The sequence below is a fragment of the Mobula birostris genome, chromosome 18, assembly GCF_030028105.1.
Source record: "Mobula birostris isolate sMobBir1 chromosome 18, sMobBir1.hap1, whole genome shotgun sequence".
Taxonomy (NCBI): Eukaryota; Metazoa; Chordata; class Chondrichthyes; order Myliobatiformes; family Myliobatidae; genus Mobula; species Mobula birostris.
Window position 1 is genome coordinate 58,683,869 of NC_092387.1, and position 24,051 is coordinate 58,707,919.

The 24,051-nt window shown below is 44.4% G+C and overlaps 1 protein-coding gene across 1 annotated transcript in view; it reads right to left on the reverse strand.

The window, feature by feature from the left end:
- The window catches only part of ccdc33 (coiled-coil domain containing 33), a 364,562-nt gene that overhangs the window by 193,957 nt on the left and 146,554 nt on the right, over positions 1 to 24,051 (reverse strand). The window contains exon 6 of the mRNA XM_072282761.1: positions 1,989 to 2,098. Coding sequence (XP_072138862.1) covers positions 1,989 to 2,098 — 110 coding nt within the window. The remainder of the gene's footprint in view (positions 1 to 1,988; positions 2,099 to 24,051) is intronic.

The window sequence follows — 24,051 nt, forward strand, 5'->3', positions numbered from 1 at the left end:
AAGGGCACTGAGGTAGGGAAGAAGGGGCTCCTGTGGAGTGTAGTTTTACTTATTTACAGGATCCCTAACTGGCAAGTCAGGTTGAATTTATTGTCAGATGCGCAAGTACATGTGTGCAATGAAAAACTTACTTGCAATAGTATCACAGCCACACAGCAGTACAGTACTGCAGTGCTTTACAATACGGGTGAACTGGGTTCAATTCCCGCCGCTGCCTGTAAGGAGTTTGTACGTTCTCCCTGTGACCGTGTGGGTTTCCTCCAGGTGCTCCGGTTTCCTCCCACAGTCTAAAGATCTGCCGGTTGGTAGGTTAATCGGTCATTGTAAATTGTCCCGTGATTAGGCTAGGGTTTAAATTGGTGGGTTGCTGGACAGTGTGGCTCGAAGGGTTGGTGGGGCCTGGTCTGCCCTGTATCTCAATCAATCAATCAATAAATAGCACATCCACAAAAACAACATAAATTAAACAAGATATACCATTTTTAGAAGAAAGAAGACAATTAGTAAAAATAAGTCAATTTTAGTGCAAAGAGGTTATAGTTTTGCTAAACTGTAGTGATTAAGGTTCAAGAAGCAAATGGTTGAAGAGAAGTAGCTGTTGTTGAACCTGATGACATGGGACTTCAGGCTCCTGTATCTCCTGCCTGCTGAAAGCAGTGAGAAGATGGCATGGGCAGGATGCTGAGGATCTTCGCTGAGGAATGTTACTTTCCACAGGTAGTGAGCTACCTACTTAAATCACAGCATCCGTGGCAGGTGGGAGGAATTTCTTAGATTTAAACCCAGTGATGAGGATGGAACAGCTGTATATTTCCATGTCAGTATGATGATGTGTGTCTCGCATAAATTATTTAATTTTATTTGGAGATCCAGCACGATTAACAGGCCCTTCCAGTTCAACAAGCTCACACCACCCAATTACACCCAAATCACCAATTAACTTATTGACCCACACATCCTTGGAACGTGGGAGGAAACCACATATCCCAGAGGAAACACAAGTGGTCGGGGGAGAAAGTACAAACCCCTTACAGACAGCGGCAGAAACTGAACCCAGGTCGCTGATGCGGTAAAGCGTTACGTGAACTAATATGCTACCGTGCCACCTCTGCAGGCAGGGTATGCTGGGGACAACACTGTGTAATTTTAAATCTGTACAAAGTCCCTCCAAACAAACTTATGGTACTCGGCCTGTGCACTGGAATTCAGAAGAATGAGAGGGGATCTCACTAATTACTGACCGTAGAAAAGCCTCAACAGAGTGGACTTGGAGAGGACATTTCCTATGGTGGGAGAGTCTAGGTCCAGAGGGCACAGCCTCAAAATAGAGGGACATCCATTTAGAACGGAAGTGAGGAAGAAATTCTTTTAGCCAGAGAGTGATGAATCTGGAATTCATTGCTACAGGAAGCTGTGGAGGCCAAGTCATTGGGTATTCTTGATAAATCAGGGTATGAAAAGTGATGGGGAGAGGGCAGGGACATAAATGGATCAGCCATGATCAAGTGGTGGAGCAGAAGTGATGGGCTGAATGGTCTAATTCTGCTCCAATGTCTAATGGTCTAGTTGTGACAAACACGGCAGAAGATTGGTGGAGAGATGTGAGCAGCACCACAGCCCTCACCTCCACCTTGACTTAGGGGGAAGCCTTTACAGCAGACAGGGTTAAAGGTCAGGCTTATGGCTGAAGGGTCCTTACTGATGATGGAGGGAGGATGATGTCTGTGAAGACAGAATTAGTGGGAACATTTCAGAATGGAGGAGAACCATGCTTTGCTTCTGGTGCCGAGTCGGGAAACTCAACAGCCGAGTAGAGCAACAGCCCAAAACTGGAAGAGCTCCTTGTAGCATGGAGTGCCAGCAAGATCTTGTAAGCATTGAGCCAGGAAACAAACAGGTCATCTTCTGCTTCTTAGTGATTCTGCCTGAGGGTTCACTGTTAGCCAGGACTCCACAACCCGCCCACACCTCGAGTCTTTTTCACTCACCTGTATGAGCTCAAGGTGGTAATGATGAAACATCTGCAGATAGAGCACAGGAAGGCAGTAGCTGGCTAGTAGCTCTTTGCTTCTGCTGTCTGCAACACTCACAATCACCACTGTGGGGAGGTGGGAGAAGGGCAAAAAGACATTGACATAATCTAAACACCATAATCATCATCATTATATGCCATGTTGTATGATTGGGCGATCAACCATGATTGTTCTTGGCAAATTTTTCTATAGGAGTGGTTTGCCATTGCCTTCTTCTGGGCAGTGTCTTTACAAGATGGGTGACCCCAGCCATTATCAATACACTTCAGAGATTGTCTGCCTGGCGTCAGTGGTTGCATAAACAGGACGTGTGGTATGCTATTCATACGACCATCCACCACCTGCTCTCACAGCTTCACGAGACCCTGATCGGGGGGGGGGCTAAGCAGGTGCTACACCTTGCCCAAAAGCGACCTACAGGCTAGCATAGGGAAGGAGCATCTCACACCTCCTTTGTGAGGGATGTTATCTCCACCCTACCTCCCAATCTATACACTAGGGCATTCAAACCCAGAAATTTCATGCACTGCATCCACACTGTGTAGCTTTTGAGCACAAAATGCTAGGAATGACTTCTTGAACAAGGCAAAAATATAAAATTGTCATAAATTTTGCTACAATACAGAAGACTGTTCATTCCATCAGATACATACTGGCCCTTTGTAGAGTAATCCGGGCAGACATTATTGGCAAAGTATTTAACCTCAAGTGTTTATCTAGAGCATATAACATAGAACATTACAGCATAGTACAGGCTATTTAGCCCACAATATTTTGCCAACCTTTTAAGAGGTCGATTTACCCAGCACCAGCAGCTACCTGGGCAGCATCATTCATCAGGATGGTAGGACCAGGGAGAACATCCAGTGCAGACTCCACAAAGCTAGAAGTGTCTTCAGATCAATGAACAACTTATGGGGATCAACCAAGTACAGTGTCCACACTGTGAAGATGCACCAGACCAGTGTTCTGTCCACACTCTTGTTCGGGTCAGAATGCTGGTCCATGACAGACAGCGACCTTACCAAGCTGTCGTCATTCCACACCAGAAGTCTCAGGAAGATCCCCTGTATTTTTTGGCCAAGGAAGATCTCCACTCACACCCTACTCCTTCAGAAAGAGATCATGGCCACAATCATCATGACGAAACACTGGAGATAGATTGGGCTCGTGATGAGAAGGGAGACCAACTCCATCATCAAGGCAGTATGTAATTGGATCCCTGAAGATTGGAGAAAACGCAGGAGACCAAAGGCAACTTGGTGCTGTACCGTAGAAGAAGAAATGATGACCCTGAATTGCACCTGGGGCACAACAGAGAAGATGGCCAAGGAGGACCTTCATTGCTACTCTAAACACCAGCAGCATAATGGGCAGTAAGTAAAATCAATCAGACCCCTCCCACATAGCCCTCCATTTTTATAGAACGTAGAACAGGTCCTTGCTCCTTATGTCAAATTTCTGTTCAGATATCTGATTCCTTTTTGAAAACCACAATTAAGTCTGCAGCCATCCCACCCCAAGGCAGGTTATTCCAAATTAATATCACTCAGTGTTACGAGAGGGCTTTCACCTGTACTTCAGAATCAATTCCTCAGGAGTAGAAAGCCTCTGGCTCATGGAACAGTCTTCATTATGGCATCACAGCTAGGCAGGGCCATGAGGAAGGCTTTTGGCACATTGGCCTTCATCAGTCAGGCCACTGAGTACAGAAGCTGGGATGTCATGTTGCATTTGTACAAGATTTAAAGAACGATGAACTTTATTTGTCACTTGAACTTTGAAACATCAAAATATGCAGTAAAATGTGCCGTTTTGATTCAATGACCAACACAACAGTCCGAGGGTGAGCTGGGAGCAGCCCACAAGTCGCTAACCCTAACCCTAATCCTTTGGAATGGGGGAGGAAACAGGAGTGCATGAAGGAAATGCAGGGAGTACGCACAACAACTTGCAGGCAGCGGCAGGAATTGAACCTCAATCAAGTGATCATTGGCGCTGTTAAACAACACCTTGCTGCTACACTACCATGCCAAATACACCCCCCCCCCCGCCCCGCCAAATAAGTTGTTGGTGAGACGTAATTTGGAATATTGCATGGTCACCCTTCTATAGGAAAGATGTGATTAAGCTGGAAAGAGTGCAGAGGAGATTTAGGAGGTTGTTGCCAAGACTCAAGAGACTGAGTTACGGAGGGAGGTTAAGCAGGTTGCTATGGTTTTCTTTGGAACATAGGAGAATAAGGAGTAATCTTAAAGAAGAGAAACTATCACGAGGGGCATAGATAGTGTCAAAATGCACAGTCTTTCCCCCGGGGTTGGAGAGTCAAGAACCAGAGGGTTTAAGTTGAGAGGGGAAAGACCTGCGGGGCAATTTTTCCACTCAGAGGGTGGTGAGTATATGGAATGAGCTGCCAAAGGAAGTGGCTGAGGCAGGAATATTAACAATACTTAAATACACACTTGAAACAGACACATGGATAGAGAAGGGTTAGAGCAGGGGTTCCCAACCTGGGTTTCATGGACCCCTCAGTTAATGGTAGGGGTCCATGGCATAAAAAAAGGTTGGGAACCCCTGGGTTCGAAGGAAATGGGCCAAATACAGGCAAGTGTAGGATTAGCATTAGCATGCATCAGTTTGGTCAAAAGGCTCCTGTCTATCAGCACGGACTAGAAGAGCCGAGATGGCCTGTTTCCATGCTGTATTTGTTATATGGTTGTATGTTATATGATGTATGACTCTGTGAGCATCAAAATCCTTCAAGGTTTTAACTAATCTTTTCTCAAGCTCCTTTGCTCCAAGTTTGAAAGCCTAATCTAGCTGAAATCCCTAATTTGTGAATTTATTGTAGTAAACCCCCTCTACACCATCAATATGCTCTTCACAACCTTCTTAGACAGTGTCAGTACCATGACTGCAAAGAACATTTTGCTAATTATTCATTTATTAATTGAGATACAGTGTGGAGTGGGCCATTCTGGCCATTCAAGCCACACCACCCAGCAACCTCTGATTTAACCCTACCTTAATCACGGGACAATTTACAATGACCAATTAACCTACCAACCGGTATGCCTTTGGACTGTGGGAGGACAAAATCCTTATAGAAAACGGCGGGAATTGAACCCGGGTCGCTGATACTGTAAAGCGTTGTGCCAACCACATTACTGTGCCATCCCATATTGGTATCATGATTGGCAAATATGCTAAATATTCCAAACTTCACATAAACACTGTTAAAGTATCAGTCAGGTGAAATTCCACCATCAATCATCTACACTTAGTGGCCACTTTATTAGGTATACCTGTACACCATAAGAAGAACATAAGACAGAGCAAAATTAGGCCACTCGGCCAATCAAGTCTGCTGCGCTATTCCATTGTGGCTGATTTATTATCCGTCTCAACCCCATTCTCCTACCTTCTCCCCACAAGCGTTGATGACCTGACTAATCATAGAATAATTGCTGGTGCCAGATGGGGTGGTTTGAGTATCTCAGAAGCTGCTGATCTCCTAGGAATTTCACACACAACAATCTTTAGAGTTTACAGAGAATGGTGCAACAAACAAACAACATCTAGTGAACCACAGTTCTGCCGTAAAAACGCCTTGTTAATGAGGGAGGTCACAGGGGAACAGCCAGATTGGTTCAAGCTGACAGGAAGGCCACAATAACTTTTATAACCATGTGTTACAACAGCGGTGTGCAGAAGATCATCTCTGAATGCACATCACGTCGAAGCTTGCAGTGGATGAGCTATAGCAGCAAAAGACCATGAACATACACTCAGTGGCCATTTTATTAGGTACAGGAAGTATCGAATAAAGAGGCCAGTCTGTGCATTCCACCTCAGCTCAAACTCCAGTTACAATTCTGCCAGATTTATATTCATAACTCTTCACTCTATTCTGACAAATGATGCACCAGCATCAATGAAATTCCTGGCATTCCAAATATAGTAGATTCCAGTTAGTTGGGCCATTAGTTAATTGGGGTAGCCACTTATCTGAAACAACTATTAAAAAACAAAAATTAATCAAGAAAATAGCCAGACTTCCCTTCAGTTTTTTGGGACACTACACCTTTAATTGGGATAGAAGGCTGTTCTGATTACTATATTAATGTCTCCACAATCTCTTCAGCTACCTCTTTCAGAACCCTGGGCTGTAGTCCATCTGATCGAGATGACTTAGCTACCTTCAGATTTTCCAGCTTTCCAAGAACCTTCTTCCTAGTAATAGCAACAACGATCACTTCTGCAGCCTGACACTCCCGCATTTCCAGCACTCTGCTTGTGTCTTCCACAGTGAAAACTGACGCAAAATTCTTCTTAACTTCCTCTGCCATTTCTTTGTCCCCCTCTCAGGCATCATTTTCCAGTGGTCCGATATTCACTCTTGCTTTCTCTTTTACTCCTTACATATCTGAAAAACCTTTTTGTATCAAATCTGGGTCATTCAATAACACTAAATCCAGAATTGCCATTCCCCTAGTGGGCTCAACCACAATCTGCTTTAAAAAGCAATTTCGTACGCATTTACAAATTCACTCTCTTGAGATCCAGTACCAACCTGAATTTCCCAATCTATCTGCACAAATAAATCCCCCATGATTATCACAATATTGCCCTTTTTACATGTCCATTGTAATTTGCAGCCACAACCTGGCTACTATTCAGAGGCTTCAATATAACTCCCATCAGGGTCTTTTTACCCTTGCAGCTTCTTAACTCTACCCACAAGGATTCTACATCTTCTGAAACTATATCACCTCTTTCTAAGGATTTGATTTCGTCTTTTACCAATAGAGTTACCCCAACTCCTCTGCCTACCTGCCTCTCCTTTTGATACAAAGTGTATCTTTGGATGTTAAGCTCAAAACTATGATCTATTTTCTGCCGCGATTCAGTGATGCACACAACCACAACGTCATACCTACCACTCTCTCACCGTGCTACAAAATCAACTACCTTATTCCGTATACTGCGTGCATTCAGATATAGAACCTTCAGTCCTGTATTCATCACCCTTTTTTGACTTTAGCCCCCTGTTACACTTGAACTCATCCCACTGACCGCAATTTTGCCATATCATCTGCCTGCCCTTCCTCACAATCTCACTACCCACTGCATCTACTTTTATACCAACTGCCCTATCACTGGTCTCACTGGCACGTCACACAGGCAGCAATCCAAAGATTACTACCCTGGAGGTCCTGCTTTTCAGCATTCTGCCTAACTCCCTGGATTCTCTCTTCATGACCTCCTCGCTTTTCCTACCTATGTCATCGGTAGCGATATGTACCACAACTTCTGGTGTTCACCCTCCCCCTTTAGAATGCCGTGAAGCCGATCCAAGACGTCTCTAAACCTGGCACCTGGGAGGCAACAGACCATCTGGGTGTCTATTTCACATCAACAGAACCTGCCTTCTGCTCTAATTATGGACTCCCCTATCACTACTGCACTCCTCTTCTCCCCACTTCCCTTCTGAGCCGCAAAGCCAGAGACCTGCTTGCTGCCGCTTCCGCCTGGTTCGCAACCCCCCCCCCCATTTTATCCAGAGTGGTACACTTATTATTGAGGGAACAGCCACAGGGGTACTCTGCACTGACTGCCTATTCCCTTTTCCTCTACTAGCAGTTACCCAGAGATCTGCTTCCAGCAACTTAGGGGTGACTAGCTCCCTGTTGCTCCTGTCTATCGCCTCCTCATTCTCCCATATGAGCCAAAGGTCACTGAGCTGCAGCTTCAGTTCCTTAACACAGTCCCTAAGGAACTGCAGCTCGATGCACTTTGTGCAGATGTAGTTATCAGGGAGACTGGAGGCCTCCCAAATTTCCCACATCGCACACAAGGAACATACCACTATCTCTGGATCCATTCTCCATGCACTAGCTATGTACTAACAGAAAAAAAAACTTACCAAAAGCTTTCCTAGCAGGCCAGGCAGCATCTCTGCCTGGCCTGCTGCGTTCACCAGCAACTTTTATGTGTGTTGCTTGAAATTCCAGCATCTGCAGATTTCCTCGTGTTTGCGTCCAAAAACTTCCTTTCTTACTTAGTAAGAACCTCCTCCTGTGCTTGCCCAAGCCGGTTCTCGCCTCAGCCTGCTGAGGCAAAGCCGGACTACTCAAACAAAAACTAATCAAGAAAATGGCCGGCATTCCGCTGGGCACCAATTCAAAAAGCAGTGATTTCGATAATATTGTTTGTTATCTTGACTTTATACAGGAAGGTCCATTATCTGCACTAGGTGTCTGCACTGATTTTGTTTACTTACGGTCAATCAAAAGAACATGGCTGCAATGACTTCTTCAGTTGATAACTATTGGGAACTAACATACAGTTTTATAACACTGTAATAGTGTTTGTAGTGTTCTAATCTGTTCTGCATTTCATTTAACTGCATAATTTGTTACTCAGTTAAATGTTAAGTTTGCCTTTGTTACACTTTTTATCTTTTCATAAAACCTTGGATAATTGGGACAGAGGCTTAATTGGGCCAAAATGTACTGGACCTGATGTGTCCCAATTATCCAGAATCCACCGCATTTCACCCTCTATCCGAGGAGTAACAGACCAATATTTGGAGTTAACAGTCTATTGTCCTGATGCCTTTGAACAGCTTGTGATCAAACTGTGAGGCAGCTTACGCTCTACCTCTGTACAGAAATTGTTCCACTAGCCACACATATTAATTTAAGAGGCGCTTAAAATAAATGGGTTATTTTCTTTCAGGTCAGAGCCAGACTGTCTAATTGAGCCCCAAAATGGTTTGAATGCGTGCAGAAGATCTGGGTCTGGTCAGCAGCTAGATGAGAGCATGCGCTGGATGGCAGAGGTCCCTGATGATGGATGCTGCTTTTCTACATGAAACGTTGCTGCAGGAAAGCAGCATCCATCACCAGGGATCCCCACCGCCCAGGACTTTGAGTCCCTCCAGCATTTTGTGTTTGTGCAGATTTTTTCTTGTTTGTGATTGGACCACCCAGGGCATGCTCTCTTCTTGCTGTTGCCATCAGGAAGGTGGTACAGGAGCCTCAGAATTTTCACCACCAGGTTCAGGAACAATTATTACCCCTCAGCCATCAGGCTCTTGAAGCAAAGGGCATAACTTCACTTGCCCTATCATTGAAATGTTCCCCAAACCTATGGACTCACATTCAAGAACTCTTCATTTCATGTTCTCAATATTTATTGTTTATTTATTATTATCATTATTTCTTTCTTTTTGTATCTGAACAATCTGTTGCCTTTTGCATACTGGTTGAACACCCAAGTTGGTGGTGTCTTTGACTGATTCTGCTATGGTTATTATTTTATTCTGCATTTGCTGAGTATGTCCACAAGAAAATGAATCTCAGGGTTGTATAAGATGATGTATATGTACCTTGACAATAAATAAACTTTGTACTTGAACTTTGAAGTTTACAATAATCTAAGCTTGGACAGGGTTTGCCATCTGCATTCAGGCTGTTTGATCCCTGGAAGAACCTCAACTCCCAGGAGCCACACCTATCTGTCCTCTCTGGGGCTGTGCACTGTGCTAGTCATTATTCAGCAGAAGTCAGGAAGCCTTGCCTAGGAATACGATTATGTGACGCTAACATCATACTATTACAGCGCCAGTGACCTAGGTTCAATTCCCACCACTGTCTGTAATGTGCTTCTAAGTTCTCCACGTCACTGCATGGGTTTTGTCTAGGTTCTCTGGTTTCGTCGCACATTTCAACTCCGGACAGAATAAAATGCCGTAATGAGCAGTCCGGAATGGGATGCATCATGATGGGAATCCCATCGAGCACAGAGGTACATCAAATGATCTTCCTTTCTGACAGCACAGAGAGAATAAAGCCCGCATAAGGAACAGCAACTTTAAGGAGGCAATGGCAAACCACTTCTGTAGAAAAAAATTGCCAAGAACCATCATGGTCATGATATGGCACATAATTAGATTAGATTAGATTCAACTTTATTGTCATTGTGCCGAGTACAGATACAAAGCCAATGAAATGCATTTAGCATCTGACCAGAAATGCAAGGAATAGTGTTATTTACAAAATAACCGCAAATAAAAAAAGTGCTACAGCACACAAATATAAAAGTACTGAGACAGTACAATATGGATGTAATACTGCTTAGCACTGTGATGAGAGGTTCAGCAGTGTCACAGCCTCAGGGAAGAAGCTCTTCCTGTGCCTGCTGGTGTGGGAGCAGAGGCTCCTGTAGCACCTACTGGATGGGAGGAGAGTAAAAAGTCCATGGTTAGGGTGAGTTGCATCCTTGATAATGCTTTTCGCCCTGCCCAGGCAGCGTTTATGGTAGATGTTCTCAATAGTGGGCAATTGGGTGCCAATAATCCACTGGGCAGTTTTCACCACACGCAGGAGTGCTTTGCAGTCCGATACGGGACAATTGCCATACCACACTGAGATGCAGTTGGTGAGTATGCTCTCAATGGTACAGCGGTAAAAGTCCGTCAGTATCCTGGGACAGAGGTGAGTTTTCGTCATGCTCCGCAGGAAATAATGATGATTAAAGGAATGGGGGTAGGTCACTTGGATCCTTGCGTCTGCTCAGCACTGAACAAGATCACAGTTGAACTGAACCTGGTCTCACTTCAAAATTGTTGCCTGATTTTTGTATCTCTTAACAGCATCTCACCCCCTCCCCAACACACACGCATACATTCATACACGCACGCACACGCATACACACACAGAACCATGGGCTCTGCAGCTTGCCGTAAACCATTGAGCTTGAAGGTTTCTCGAGCACCTGTATTTACTAATTGCTGTCTTAACAAGAGTCATTAAGCCCTTGTGCTTTCTGTTTAACTGTGTCAACTTAATTGTGACCGGCGCGGGTTTTCCACATTCTGTGATTATTTAAAGTGGATTCCTAATCAGAGCTCATTGCTGTGTTGAGAATGATTTGTATCGCAGTGTCATTTAGTTGTGCTATCAATGTTCTGTTCAAATTCCTATGTACAATCTCTTGTTTCACCTCTACGTGGGAATTTGCCGCTCCTCCTCACCTGAGTTGAGTCATTGCCAGCATGCACTGAGATAATAAACAGTACAATTTTGACATAGAGTACGTAAAAACCTAAGAGCTCAGGCAGAGCTTAGAAATACATGTCCAACTAGGGAAAGGATAATCTGCAAACTGAAGAACAGACAATAAGGTGAGGAGGATAACACTGAAAAACAAAGATCTACTCTCTGAATACTTTTGGATGTATGTTATGGATTTTGGGCTGTTGATCATGATCATCACCATGAAATTTCCCTATCATGCACCATTTTTTTGAAATCACCTATATTTGTTATTTCAATTTATAATACAAGTCAAAGTAAATGATGCCAAAATTAAGGAAGGCAGTTTTGTTGGTCTATAAATCAGACACGTTATCAATGACAGACAATTCAAAGCACTTACAGTGGAACCAGAGAAAATCGCAAGGAAGGCATTCAAAGATGTTATTGAAAATTTCCTCAGCGAGTACAGAGTACCAAACTGCGTACAGCTGGTTGAAAACATGCTTCAAGCACACAGAACCATGAAGTGCACTATGTCACTAAGTTTTAATTTTCTGCATTCCCATTTAGATTTCTTCCCTCTAAATCTTGGTGCAGTCAGTGATGAGCATGGTGACGGGTTTCACCAGGACATTGCAGTCATGGAGAAACAGTATCAGGGCAACTGGAATCCAACAATGCTGGATACTTAAGTGAGAAGCCTCAGACACTGAGTACAAATGAAAATCATCAACAAAATATTTTTGGCTTGGTTGAACTATCGTAAAGCATCAGCACCATTATGTAATTATATGCATTATACTCAATAAAAGTTAATTTCATGTTTCTCCAAATTCCTACATGATACAAGTAGCCTGACAACTTCAAGTAGTCTATCATAAACAAAAAAAACTTCTGAAGAAACAACACTTCTGAAAAAAATTTGTCGCCCAGTGTAATAGCTATTTTGAGAAAAAAAATTAATGAAGCAAGAAGTCACATACCTCGGACTGCCTAGAAATGAATCAGGTAAGGTCAGATCCTTTAAATAAAGGAAAAGTTGTTCAAGACTGCATTTGTGTGTGAGCCCTGCACCCTTACTCCACACAATACAATTATGTGTAAGTGATATTAAGTAACACTATATTAGCCATAGGTAACACTATATTTGGCATTTTTTAATTACTACCCTGATGTACTTATGCTTGGAATGATCTGTATGGATGACACACAAAACAAAGTTTTCACTGTACCTCTGTGCATGTGACAAGAATGGACCATTACCAAATGCTCTCAGAGGATCCACACCAAAGTTGCAGAAGTACACCAGCAACCTATTAAGCACCAAATCAATTAAACTTCCTAAGAAATTCCACTGGAAGAGCAGTATGCCACTTGATAGGACTTGAGGCTTCAGAGTATTGATAACCTATTCCTGCCGTTTACAAATTAGAGCACAGATGGTATACAGTAAATTTAAGAGTAGCATTATAAAGTAATTTGTGGCAGGTGTTCCAGGAGAAATGTGTGAAAGCAGAGTTCAGAACGGCTTTTAATTAGTAATTGCATTTTTGACTATCAAATAAAAATAAATGTGTTAAAGATATTGTTAGTGCCGTGTGATCTTAATGTTCATCATGTGAGTGCACGTGCACATACATGTGTGTGCATTATGCCAACGTGCATGTGTGTGTCTGTTTTAACCTTTTTGGTATCTTTGCCTTTGCAGATAAATGAAAAGAGAAAAAGCAAAATGTCCAACTGTCTTTGACTTGAGAATAAACGATAGAAAAATTAACATATAGAAGGGTTTGAGGACCAAGATGGGCCTTTTCGTTCTGAAGTTCCCATTAAAGAGAGAACGCTCATCAGGGAGTGGGATGAAGGTGTCGAGAGAACGTGGCTCCGAATTTGGGCGCAGTCCCAGCTCTGCAGGGGATACAGGGGAGCTGGATTCACTCAGTCTGTTATTGCTTGCCAATCACGGACACACAACCCGCTAATCAGCTGGAAATTCAAGCAGGATGGCAGAAACTCAGAGCAAAGGGAGGATTTGAATAATTTATGCTCAACCTCTCAGAGCCAAATGTGCAAGTGGAATGGAAGTCTACGAAAACCCTTTGCATTTGTCCCAAGGTTAAAGATCGTTGTCACTCGTTTCAAGGCCCCATCTAGGTTTCTGAAAAATCATGATGATACTTCAGTTTCAAATTTTAGAATTTGATCTTAAAGAAATGGTTGCACCCATGGGCAGCACGGTAGAGTAGTGGTTAGCGTAACACTATTACACAGCCAGTGACTGGGGCTCAATTCCCACCGCTGTCTGTAAGGAGTTTATACGCCGTCCCTATTAGCTGGGTTTCCTGCAGAATTTCTGGTTTCCTCCCACATTCCAAAGATGTACAGGTTAGTAGATTAATTGCTTACATGCTTGTAATTCAGCAGTGCAGACTCATTGGGCCAGACTGTGCTAAAATAAAATAAAATAAAATCATGGTCTAGTACAGCAAATCAAAAGCACAAGGATGTATAAAGCTGTGGGGAGTAGTGGACTCAGCCCAACACATCACAGGCATATCCCTCCCCCACGTTGATAGTATCTACATGAGGTACTGCCTCAAAATGGCATTATCAAAGATCCCCATCATCTGGGTAGCTAATATCAGCTAGCAGGTACAAATACTAGAAGTCCCACACCACTAGGTTCAAGAACAGCTACTTCCCTTCAACCATTCAGTTCTTGACCAACAGAACCGGAATCACCTCCTCAGTATAGCAACAGCATCATCTCTTTGCACTATAACAGATGTCTTTTATTCTAATGGTTTCTTTTCCTGTAAAATTTGTTTTTTCTTATGAATGATGTCTCTGATTCTATATGCCTGTGATGCTGCTGCAAACAAGTTTTTACTTGCATATATAATTGACCATAAACTCAACTCTGACTTTAAGTTGTTAAGGACATGGATGTTGTTTATCAATTTTTCCACACTTTGTGGAACATTTATATGGACTAGATCACAGAAGCTGCCTCCACCACTACCTCCCGATCATCTTCCTCTGAGCAGGAGAATCGTTCTGTGAATTATAGATTCATTGTGGGTTCCAAGAACTGTCAGTAACATGGAGTATCCGTAAGTCAGAAACACTACTGGGTGAAGTTACAAAAGTTTCAGTGGCAGGTTAGTTAGCTACAGGTTAGTATATATTTCAGCTAATTTCAGATCTTAGTTACTTAGTTAATTAGTATAGATCTGTATTACAGGTGTCAGATATTCCAGACACAGGGGTTGCCAGACTTACAGAATGCCGCATAAGTAAGTTTCAGCCTGTATGGCGATCTCACACATAAGTAAATGCAACAATTTACATGTTGTCTAACTAATTCACATACTCTATCACAATTTATGGGGCCATTCGGTCCATTGAGTTCATTCTGGTCCACAAAGCAATCCCATACCCCTTTTATTTTCCCATAACTTATTGTCCCTCAATTACCTTCAATCCCTTACATCCCCTTCACTAATTCTTCAACCACACCCCTGCACTAGAGTAATTTATAGTTACTGATTAACCTATCAGCCAGGGAGAAGATGGGGCCTGGGTTTAGTGCCCCAGCTGAGGGGTGCCACCGCCCATCGGGCAATGGTCTGTGTTATGTTTTGTCACTTCAAAATATTAACACTGACGACGGGGTTTTTTAAAATGATCCCAGGACAGCTTCTGCCAGTTTAAGCATAGCAAGACTTTCAAGTCTTTTTTAAAGCGCAGTGAGTAACGTCATGACAGAGTAGCACGTGCAAAGATGTTGAGTTTTAATAAAAAGCACCCCTCGCTTAAAGTAAAGACAAAGTTGCACTCATATTTCAGACTCCTGCATCTTCCTTTGAAGGAGGTTAATGTTTTGAAATTACAAAACATAACTGTCTGTCCAAGTGCCAGTCTAGATTTTGCACCCATCTCCAGCCTTTAAGCCATAACATTGAGAGAGCTGCCAAATTATGCACAGCTCACAGCTTCATCGCCTTCACGTTCTGGGACTGATTCGAATTCCTGAGCACTGCCAGCAGCAGACTATCTCTGGTCACCTCATTATAGGAAGGATGTGGAAGTTTGAGGGAGGGTGCAGATCAGAATTACCAGGATGCTGCCTGGATCAGAGAGCTTGTTGTATGAGGATAGGCTGAGCAAGCGAGAGCTTTCATCTTCGGAGTGTAGGAGAATGAGGGGATGACAGGGATGTACAAGGTGATAAGAGGCATAGATAGCATAGACAGCCAGAGACTTTTCCCCAGGGTGGAATGGGTCAACACAAGGGGGCATAACTTTAAGGCAACTGGAGGAAAATGTAGGGGATATGTCAGACATAGGTGGTGAGTGTGTAGAACGTACTGCCAGGTGGTGCTAGAGGGAGGTACCCTAGGGACATTAAAGAGGCTCTTAAATGGACATAAGGAAAATGGAGGGTTATGTGGGAGGGAAGGGTTAAACAGATCTTAGAGTAGGTTAAGGTGTTGGCACAACATCGTGAATTGAAGGGCCTATACTGTGTTGGTTGGACTGTCATACCTTCTATGTTCTCTGTAACAGCAGAGACAAGGTGAGCATCAGCAGACTTCCCTGCAGTGTACTGTTTTAGTCAGATGTGAAATGTCAGATGTCAGATGTTTTAGTCAGATGTGGGCTTATATGGGAGGCAGGGTTTAAGGGTTGGCACAACATTGTGGGCTGAAGGGCCTGTACTGTGCTGTACTATTCTATGTTCTATGTTCTATGTAACAGCAGAGACAAGGTGAGCATCAGCAAACTTCCCTGCAGTGCACTGTTTTAGTCAGATGTGAAACCTGGGCAGAAATTCACTGGGTAACAGCCTGTCAATTGCAAGTTGAGTCGTTACTGGATCTGAGTGCAGTAATCACATCCATTGGTGATCAGATCTGCACAGCAGCTCCAGGCTACAGTTTGGTAGGTCTAAACCGATAAAAATTCATCAGTATGAAACATCCGTTTCTTTCTCCACCCCATCTGTGCCCTTTTCAGCCCCGTTTGTGGACTTCCAGCCCCACTGGCACCCATTCCAGCCCCATTTGCATCCTTTCCAGCCCTATTTGCATCATTTCCAGCCCCATTTGCATCATTTCCAGCCCCATTTGCATCATTTCCAGCCCCCACTTGAGCCTTTCCACCCCATCCATCCTGCTGCAGGCTTCCTACATCTGCAATGTGTTGCTTGCAGTACGATAACCAGGTACGTGCCGAAATAACGGAGTTGAGCACTCGTCTGACACTACACCAGCCTCACCATCCCAGCCCTTCCCACTGCTCCAGCTGCTGGCTGGAGCCAGTGACAGTGAGCAGGAGGAGGGAATGAAAATCCCCATTAACTCATAGTCAGAGGCAGCCATGCTGAAAAGCGAGAATCAAGACACAGCTGGTCCACCTGGGTGGAGGATGAACAGAGCAATGCTATCAAACACAGCGAGCCTGAACCCTGTACAGATTGCTTGCTGATCTGCCGTGGGCTTCACAAGGGTGGTTATCATTTACTTTGTATTTATCTCATTACGCATGTGCCAGCAGACTTGGGGTAGGTAATGCTTAAGCCAACTCAGTTGGCGAAAGGGATCAAGTTTCTTCGAGTACCTCATTTTCCCAGCCTGTTCTTTTGCAGTCACTTTTCTTGGTATTCTTGAGATACAGCACAGCAGCAGGTACTTCTGGCCTGACGGGTCTGCAAAGCTAAATTACACCGATATAACCCATGACCCTATTATGAGAGGAAGTCAGAGCACTTGAAGTAAACCCCCACGGTCATGAGGAGAACATTCAAACTCCTTACAGGCAGCCGCAGGAACTGAACTTGTGCTGCTGGCGCTATAAAGCGCCACACTAGCCACGACACTACCGTGCCTTCGTCTGACCTTCGTCTGAGGGGTAAGGTATTGGTGTGGGTGGAGAGTTGGTTAGCAGACAGGAAGCAAAGAGTGGGAATAAACGGGACCTTTTCAGAATGGCAGGCGGTGACTAGTGGGGTACCGCAAGGCTCAGTGCTGGGACCCCAGTTGTTTACAATATATATTAATGACTTGGATGAGGGAATTAAATGCAGCATCTCCAAGTTTGCGGATGACACGAAGCTGGGGGACAGTGTTAGCTGTGAGGAGGATGCTAAGAGGATGCAGGGTGACTTGGATAGGTTGGGTGAGTGGGCAAATTCATGGCAGATGCAATTTAATGTGGATAAATGTGAAGTTATCCACTTTGGTGGCAAAAATAGGAAAACAGATTATTATCTGAATGGTGGCCGATTAGGAAAAGGAGAGGTGCAACGAGACCTGGGTGTCATTATACACCAGTCATTGAAAGTGGGCATGCAGGTACAGCAGGCGGTGAAAAAGGCAAATGGTATGCTGGCATTTATAGCGAGAGGATTCGTGTACAGGAGCAGGGAGGTACTACTGCAGTTGTACAAGGCCTTGGTGAGACCACACCTGGAGTATTGTGTGCAGCTTTGGTCCCCTAATCTGAGGAAAGACATCCTTGCCATAGAGGGAGTACAAAGAAGGTTCACCAGATTGATTCCTGGGATGGCAGGACTTTCATATGAAGAAAGACTGGATGAACTGGGCTTGTACTCGTTGGAATTTAGAAAATTGAGGGAGGATCTGATTGAAACGTATAAGATCCTAAAGGGATTGGAAAGGCTAGATGCAGGAAGATTGTTCCCGATGTTGGGGAAGTCCAGAACGAGGGGCCACAGTTTGAGGATAGAGGGGAAGCCTTTTAGGACCGAGATTAGGAAAAACTTCTTCACACAGAGAGTGGTGAATCTGTGGAATTCTCTGCCACAGGAAACAGTTGAGGCCAGTTCATTGGCTATATTTAAGAGGGAGTTAGATATGGCCCTTGTGGCTACGGGGGTCAGTGGGTATGGAGGGAAGGCTGGGGCAGTGTTCTGAGTTGGATGATCAGCCATGATCATAATAAATGGCGGTGCAGGCTCGAAGGGCTGAATGGCCTACTCCTGCACCTATTTTCTATGTTTCTATGTGCCACCCAATTGTCAATTCTCTGTTCAAACTTTTAGTCCCAGCCATTCCATTCTCCTTGGAGCACCCCACCCCCCCAAAGTGCAATGCCATCTCCTTTGGGTGTGTTTCTCGTGTGCATCACAGCCTGGCACGACAGTTCTGATGCAACAGCACGTAAAAGAGCAGTGAAAACAGATCTCCCCACTATGGGAGGCATCTATAATCATGGATACCAACCATCTGTAACTGTAATACTTTATTCTGAACATATTCTGAATACTTTATATCCATACCAATTTACCATCTGGGTCATGCCTTCTTCTCGCTGCTATCATCAGGCAGGAGGTACTGAAGCTTGAAGTCCCATACCACCAGGTTCAGGAACAACTTCTTTCTTGTTGTTGTTCCTTTCCCCGCCCTGTGGTGCATCAGGCGGCAACCTTGCTGTTCCATTAGCATGCGTTTGGTTTTTATGAGGCCGAGTTTCCAGTTTGACACTCAACCCAACAGGGATAGATAGCATGCAAGGAACCAGCCAGATTCAAACCCAGGACCATTCGCTTCGATGTCTGGTGTTGATGCCACTACACACCAGCCGGCAGAAACTACTTCCTTACAACCATCAACTTCTTTAATTGAACTACAAAACCCTAACCCTATTTTGGCAATGAAACACAATGACCCACTTCTTACACTACTGTGGACTTAAGCATGTTTTTGCACTAATATCTAGTTTTGCAGTCTTCTTTGCTGTTGAATGTAATTCATGTACGGTTTATGTATAATCGATGTTGTCTGTGTTATCTGTACCTGAGTGTTTGTGATATTTGGCAAGCAGATTTGTCATTGTCCATGTACTTGTGCACATGATAATAAACTTGATTTGACAATAAACTCAATTGTACTGTAATGTTTTATGTTTTCTCCTTCAGGTTATTGTAGAGATACAATACAGTAACAGGCAGATTCTCTGGTACAATGAGCCCACCTCCCCAATTCACCACCCATGTGACGAATTAACCTACTAACCTGTGTATCTTTGGAACGTAGGAGGAAACTAGAGCACCCAGAGGAAACCCACGTGGTCCAGTTTGCCTACATTTGGTAAATCTCCCTTTAAACAGTTCCCATCCATTTACCATGTCCTGAGCATAAGTGGACCAGTCTTGTGCCATAATTTCTGTGCAGGGTGCTAACCTCCATTCCAGAGTACAAGCTGCACAGGGAAGATGCAGAGTAAAACTCCCGCCACACCACCCTGGCACAAATAGCATGCCCAAAACTCACTCACCTTAACCCGTACATTTTTTAAATATGGGAGAAACCCTGAGCACTCGGAGGAAGCCCACGTGCTCCTGGGGAGAATGTACAAACTCCTTATGGACAGCAGTGGGAATTGAACCTGGGTCACTTGCGCTGTGATATGCTACCATGCCTCCTCTTCTGGCAGAAGCCACCTTTGGCCATCCATAAGAACCACATTTTCATAACATTGTGGAAACTGGGACTCGGTAACATACCAGGGCCTACCTCTGTTAGTCCCCCAATAGGGCTGATGCCCCTCACACTGGTCATCCCCAGAATAACCCAGACCCAACATCCTCTATACACACGTCCATGAATTATCCTGAACCTGATTCCCTGATCAGCACTACCCATGTCATATTCTCATCTTGCCAACTCATCATTGGCTCTATAACCCTTGGATGCCCCTGACTAATCCCTGATCACTCATCTTCACCCCATTCTCTCAGCACCCCCATCCTTTGAAAGCCCACTCATTCAGACCTCCAGTCACCAGCCCTCTCTGTGCCCACCCTTGGATAATGGAACTGCTTTACCAGTTCAGTGGTGCCCACCAGCAGAGAGAGGTCATGTTGAAACAACCGGCATCAGGGTTGGAGGGAGTGGAGGAAACTTTATGAGTTCCCAGTAACTGGAAAGTGCTTGTTGAAGATGTGTGGGGAGCAGGCTCAAAGTGAACCTTCAGACGGGAATTGGAGGTATACTTGACAAGGTAACACTTAAAAGATCTTGAGATGTCTCAGTTTTCACTAGTGGGAGCGTCATGAACAATTAGACAAGGATGTTAATATTTATATATTTATTTATTGAGCTACAGCACGGAATAGGTCCTTCAAGCCTAATCATGGGACAATTTACAATGACCAACTAACCTACTAACCGGTACATCTTTGGAATGTAGGAGGAAACCGGAGCACCCGGAGAAAATCTATGCGATCACGGGGAGAACGCTCAAGCTCCTTACTAACAGTGATGGGAATATGTACCACCTTGGCCTTTGCCAATGACGTGGCTTTGTGAGTGATTCCCACAAAGGCATATCTAAGAACCTCACTTTCCTAGAAAACTTCTATAAAAATACTAGTCTTGAGGTTAATCTTAATAAAACATGTTAGGGTAAACCGGTTACTTTTATCTGGCTATTTATTAAAAGTAAGATCAGTTTTATTCACCCAAGATTATGGGAAAATACCTTGTCACTACGACAGACCCCTGGATAGGATGTTCAAGTGATGGTTGGTTTGGTAGACTAGAGAACTAATACTTTACCTGAGCAATATCTGGAATGGGTACACTGTCTCATCAGCAAAGACTAGGCTGGCAGAGGGAATCTTAACACTAGATCTGGACAGGATGTTTCTTATAGAACATAGAATACCACAGCACAGTACAGGCCTTCCTCAACCCACTCCACCCCCTTATTATGCCAAACTTTTAACTTACTCAAAAATCAATCTAACCCTTCCCTGTTATTTAGCTCTCCATTTTTCAACCACCCATGTACCCGCAGTATCTAAAAGTTTCTTGAATCCCCCACTAGTGTATCTGCCTTTACCTCCGCTCTTGGCAGGGCATTCCATGCACTTACCACTCCTTGTGTAATGAACTTACCTCTGACATCCCTCTATACATACCTCCAATCAGCTTAAAATTATGCCCCCTGGTATTAGCCACTTCCACTCTGGAGAAAGTCTCTGCCTATGAACACAATCTATGCCTCTTACCATCTTGTATACCTCTATCAAGTTACCTCTCATCCTCCTTCACTCCAAAGAGAAAAATCCTAGCTCTCTTGGCCTATCCTCTAATAAAGGCAGCACCCTGGTAAGCCTCCTCTGCACCCTCTCTAAACCTTCTACATCCTTCCTATAATGGGGCAACCAAAACTGAACGCAATATTCCAAGTGTGATCTAACCAGGGTTTTAAAGAGCGACAAATGTTACCTTGCTGCTCTTGAACTCAATCCCCCAACTAATGGAGGCCAACACATCAAACACCTTCTTAACCACCTTCTTAATTTGCATGGCAACTTTGATGGATCTATGGACATTGACCCCATTCCCCATTCTCGTAGGAGAGTGTAGAAGAGGGGGGTGGTCACTGTTCAAAAATAAGGGGTCTGCTCCTCTAAGACCGAGATGATAAGACATTTTTTCCCTCAGAGGGTCATGACTCTCTGGAACCCAGTTCTACAAATGGCATTGGAAACAGAGGCTTTCAATGCTTTGAGGACAACAGTACTTTTTTAAAAATTTATTCATTCATTTACAGGATGTGGGTGTCACCAGCTAAGCCAGCATTTATTGCCCATCCCTAGTTGCCCTTGAGAAGGTGGTGATAAGCTGCCTTCTTGAACCGCTGCAGTCGCTGAGGTGTAGGTACACCCACAGTGCTATTAGGGAGGGAATTCCATGATTTTGAACAGTGACAATGAAGGAACGGTGATGTGTTTCCAAGTCAGGATGATGAGTGACTTGGAGGGGGATTTCCAAGTGGTGGTGTTCCCAGGTATCTGCTGTTCTTGTCCTTCCCTAGATGGTAGTGGTCGTGGGTCTGGAAGGAGCTGCCTTACTAACTTTGGTGTGTTGTTGCAGTGCATCTTTAGATAGTTCACACTGCTGCGACTGTTCATCAATGGTGGAGGGATTGGTTGCTTGTGGAAGGGGCATCAATCAAGTGGGCTGCCTTGTACTGGATGGTGTCAAGCTGCTTGAGTATTGATGGAGCTGCACTCATCCAGACGAGTGGCAAGTATTCCATTACACTCCTGACCTGAGCCTTGTAAACGGTGGACCGGCTTTGGGGAGTCAGGAGGTGAGTTACACGCCGCAGGGTTCCTAGCCTTTGACCTGCTCTAGTGGCCATGGTGTTTAAATGGCTAGACCAGTTCAGTTTCCTGTCAATGGTAACCCCCAGGATGTTGATGGTAGGGGATTCAGTGATGGTGATGCCACTGAATGTCAAGGGACAAAGGTTAGAGCCTCTCCTGTTGGAGAAGGTCATTGCCTGGCACTTGCATGGCTCAAATGTTACTTGCCTCTTGTCAGCCCAAGCCTCGATATTGTCCAGGTCCTGCTGCATTTGGGTATGAACTGCTTGACTATGTAAGGAGTCATGAACGGTGCAGAACATTGTGCAGTCATCTGTGAACATCCCTACTTCTGACCTTATGATGGAAGGAAGGCCATTGATGAAGCAGCTGAAGATCGTTGGTCCAGGACACTTCCCTGAGGAACTCTTGCAATGCTGTCCTGAGGATGAGATGATTGACTTGCAACCACCACAACCATCTTCCTTTGTGTCAGGTATGATTCCAACCAGCAGGGGGTTTTCCCCCTAATTCCCATTGACTCCATTTTAGCTAGGGCACCTTGATGCCATACTCCGTCAAATGCTACCTTGTTGTCGAGGGCTATCACCCTCACCTCTGGCATTTAGCTCCTTGGTACGAAGAGGTGAAGAGGTCAAGGAACTGAGTGGCCTTGACGGAACCCAAACTGGGCACACAGTTATTGTCAAGTAGGTGCTGCACGATAGCACTGTTGATGACCCCCTTCCATTACTTTGCTGATGATTGAGAGTAGGCTGATAGAGCAGTAACTGGCTGGGTTGGATTTGTCCTGTTTCTTGTGTACAGGGCATACCTGGGCAATTTTCCACATTACCAGGGAGATGCCGGTGTGGTAGCTGTATTGGAACAGCTTGGTTAGTGGTGCGACAAGTTCTGGAGCACAAGTCTTCAGGACTATTGCCGGGATTTTGTCTGGGCCCATAGTATCCAGTGCTTAGTACGTAGACAGAAAGGTTGCCCGGGGTCTCCTTTTGAACAGATGATGCACTCAGATCTGCCATGATCTTCTGAATGGTGAGCAGGTCCAAGTCTAATTCATAATTTAGTTCACATACATGTGAACAATTGAAGTTTACAATAAACTAACAGTTTCTGAGGTACGTAATTGATACCTAATGAATATTGAAATGCCTAGATAGAGTGGACATTGAAAGGATGTTTCGATAGTGGGGGAGTTTAGGGCCAAAGAGCACAGCCTCAAAATACAAAGGTGCCCTTTTAGAACAGAACTGAGGAGGAATTTCTTTAGCCTGAGAGTAGCGAATCTGTGGAAATCTTTGCCACAGATGGCTGTGGAGGCCAAGTCTGAGTATATTTAAGGCAGAGGTTTTTAGGTTCTAGATTAGTAAGGGTGTCAAAGATTATTGTAAGAAAGCTGGGGAATGGGGTTGAGAGGGATAAGAAGTCAGCTGCGATTGAATGGCACAACAGACTCGATGGGCTGAAAGGCCTAATTCTGCTCCCGTCTTATGGAAAGGTAAATCAAACACAAGAGATTCTGCAGATGCTGCAAGTCTGAAGCAATGGGCAAAATGCAGGAGGAACTCAGCAGGTCAGGCACCATCCATGGAGGGGAATAAACTGACATTTCAGGCTGAGACACCTTCCCCAGGGCCGGAAAGGAAGGGGAGAGAAGCCAGGTTAAGGGTGTGGGGGAAGGGGGAAGTACAAACTGGCAGGTGATACGTGAAACAGGTGAGGGGGAAGCAGGATGGGTGGAGGAGGGGGCTGAAGTAAGAAGCTGGCAGGTGATAGACGGAAGAGGTAAAAAGCTGAAGAAGAAGGAATATGATAGAAAAGGACAGTA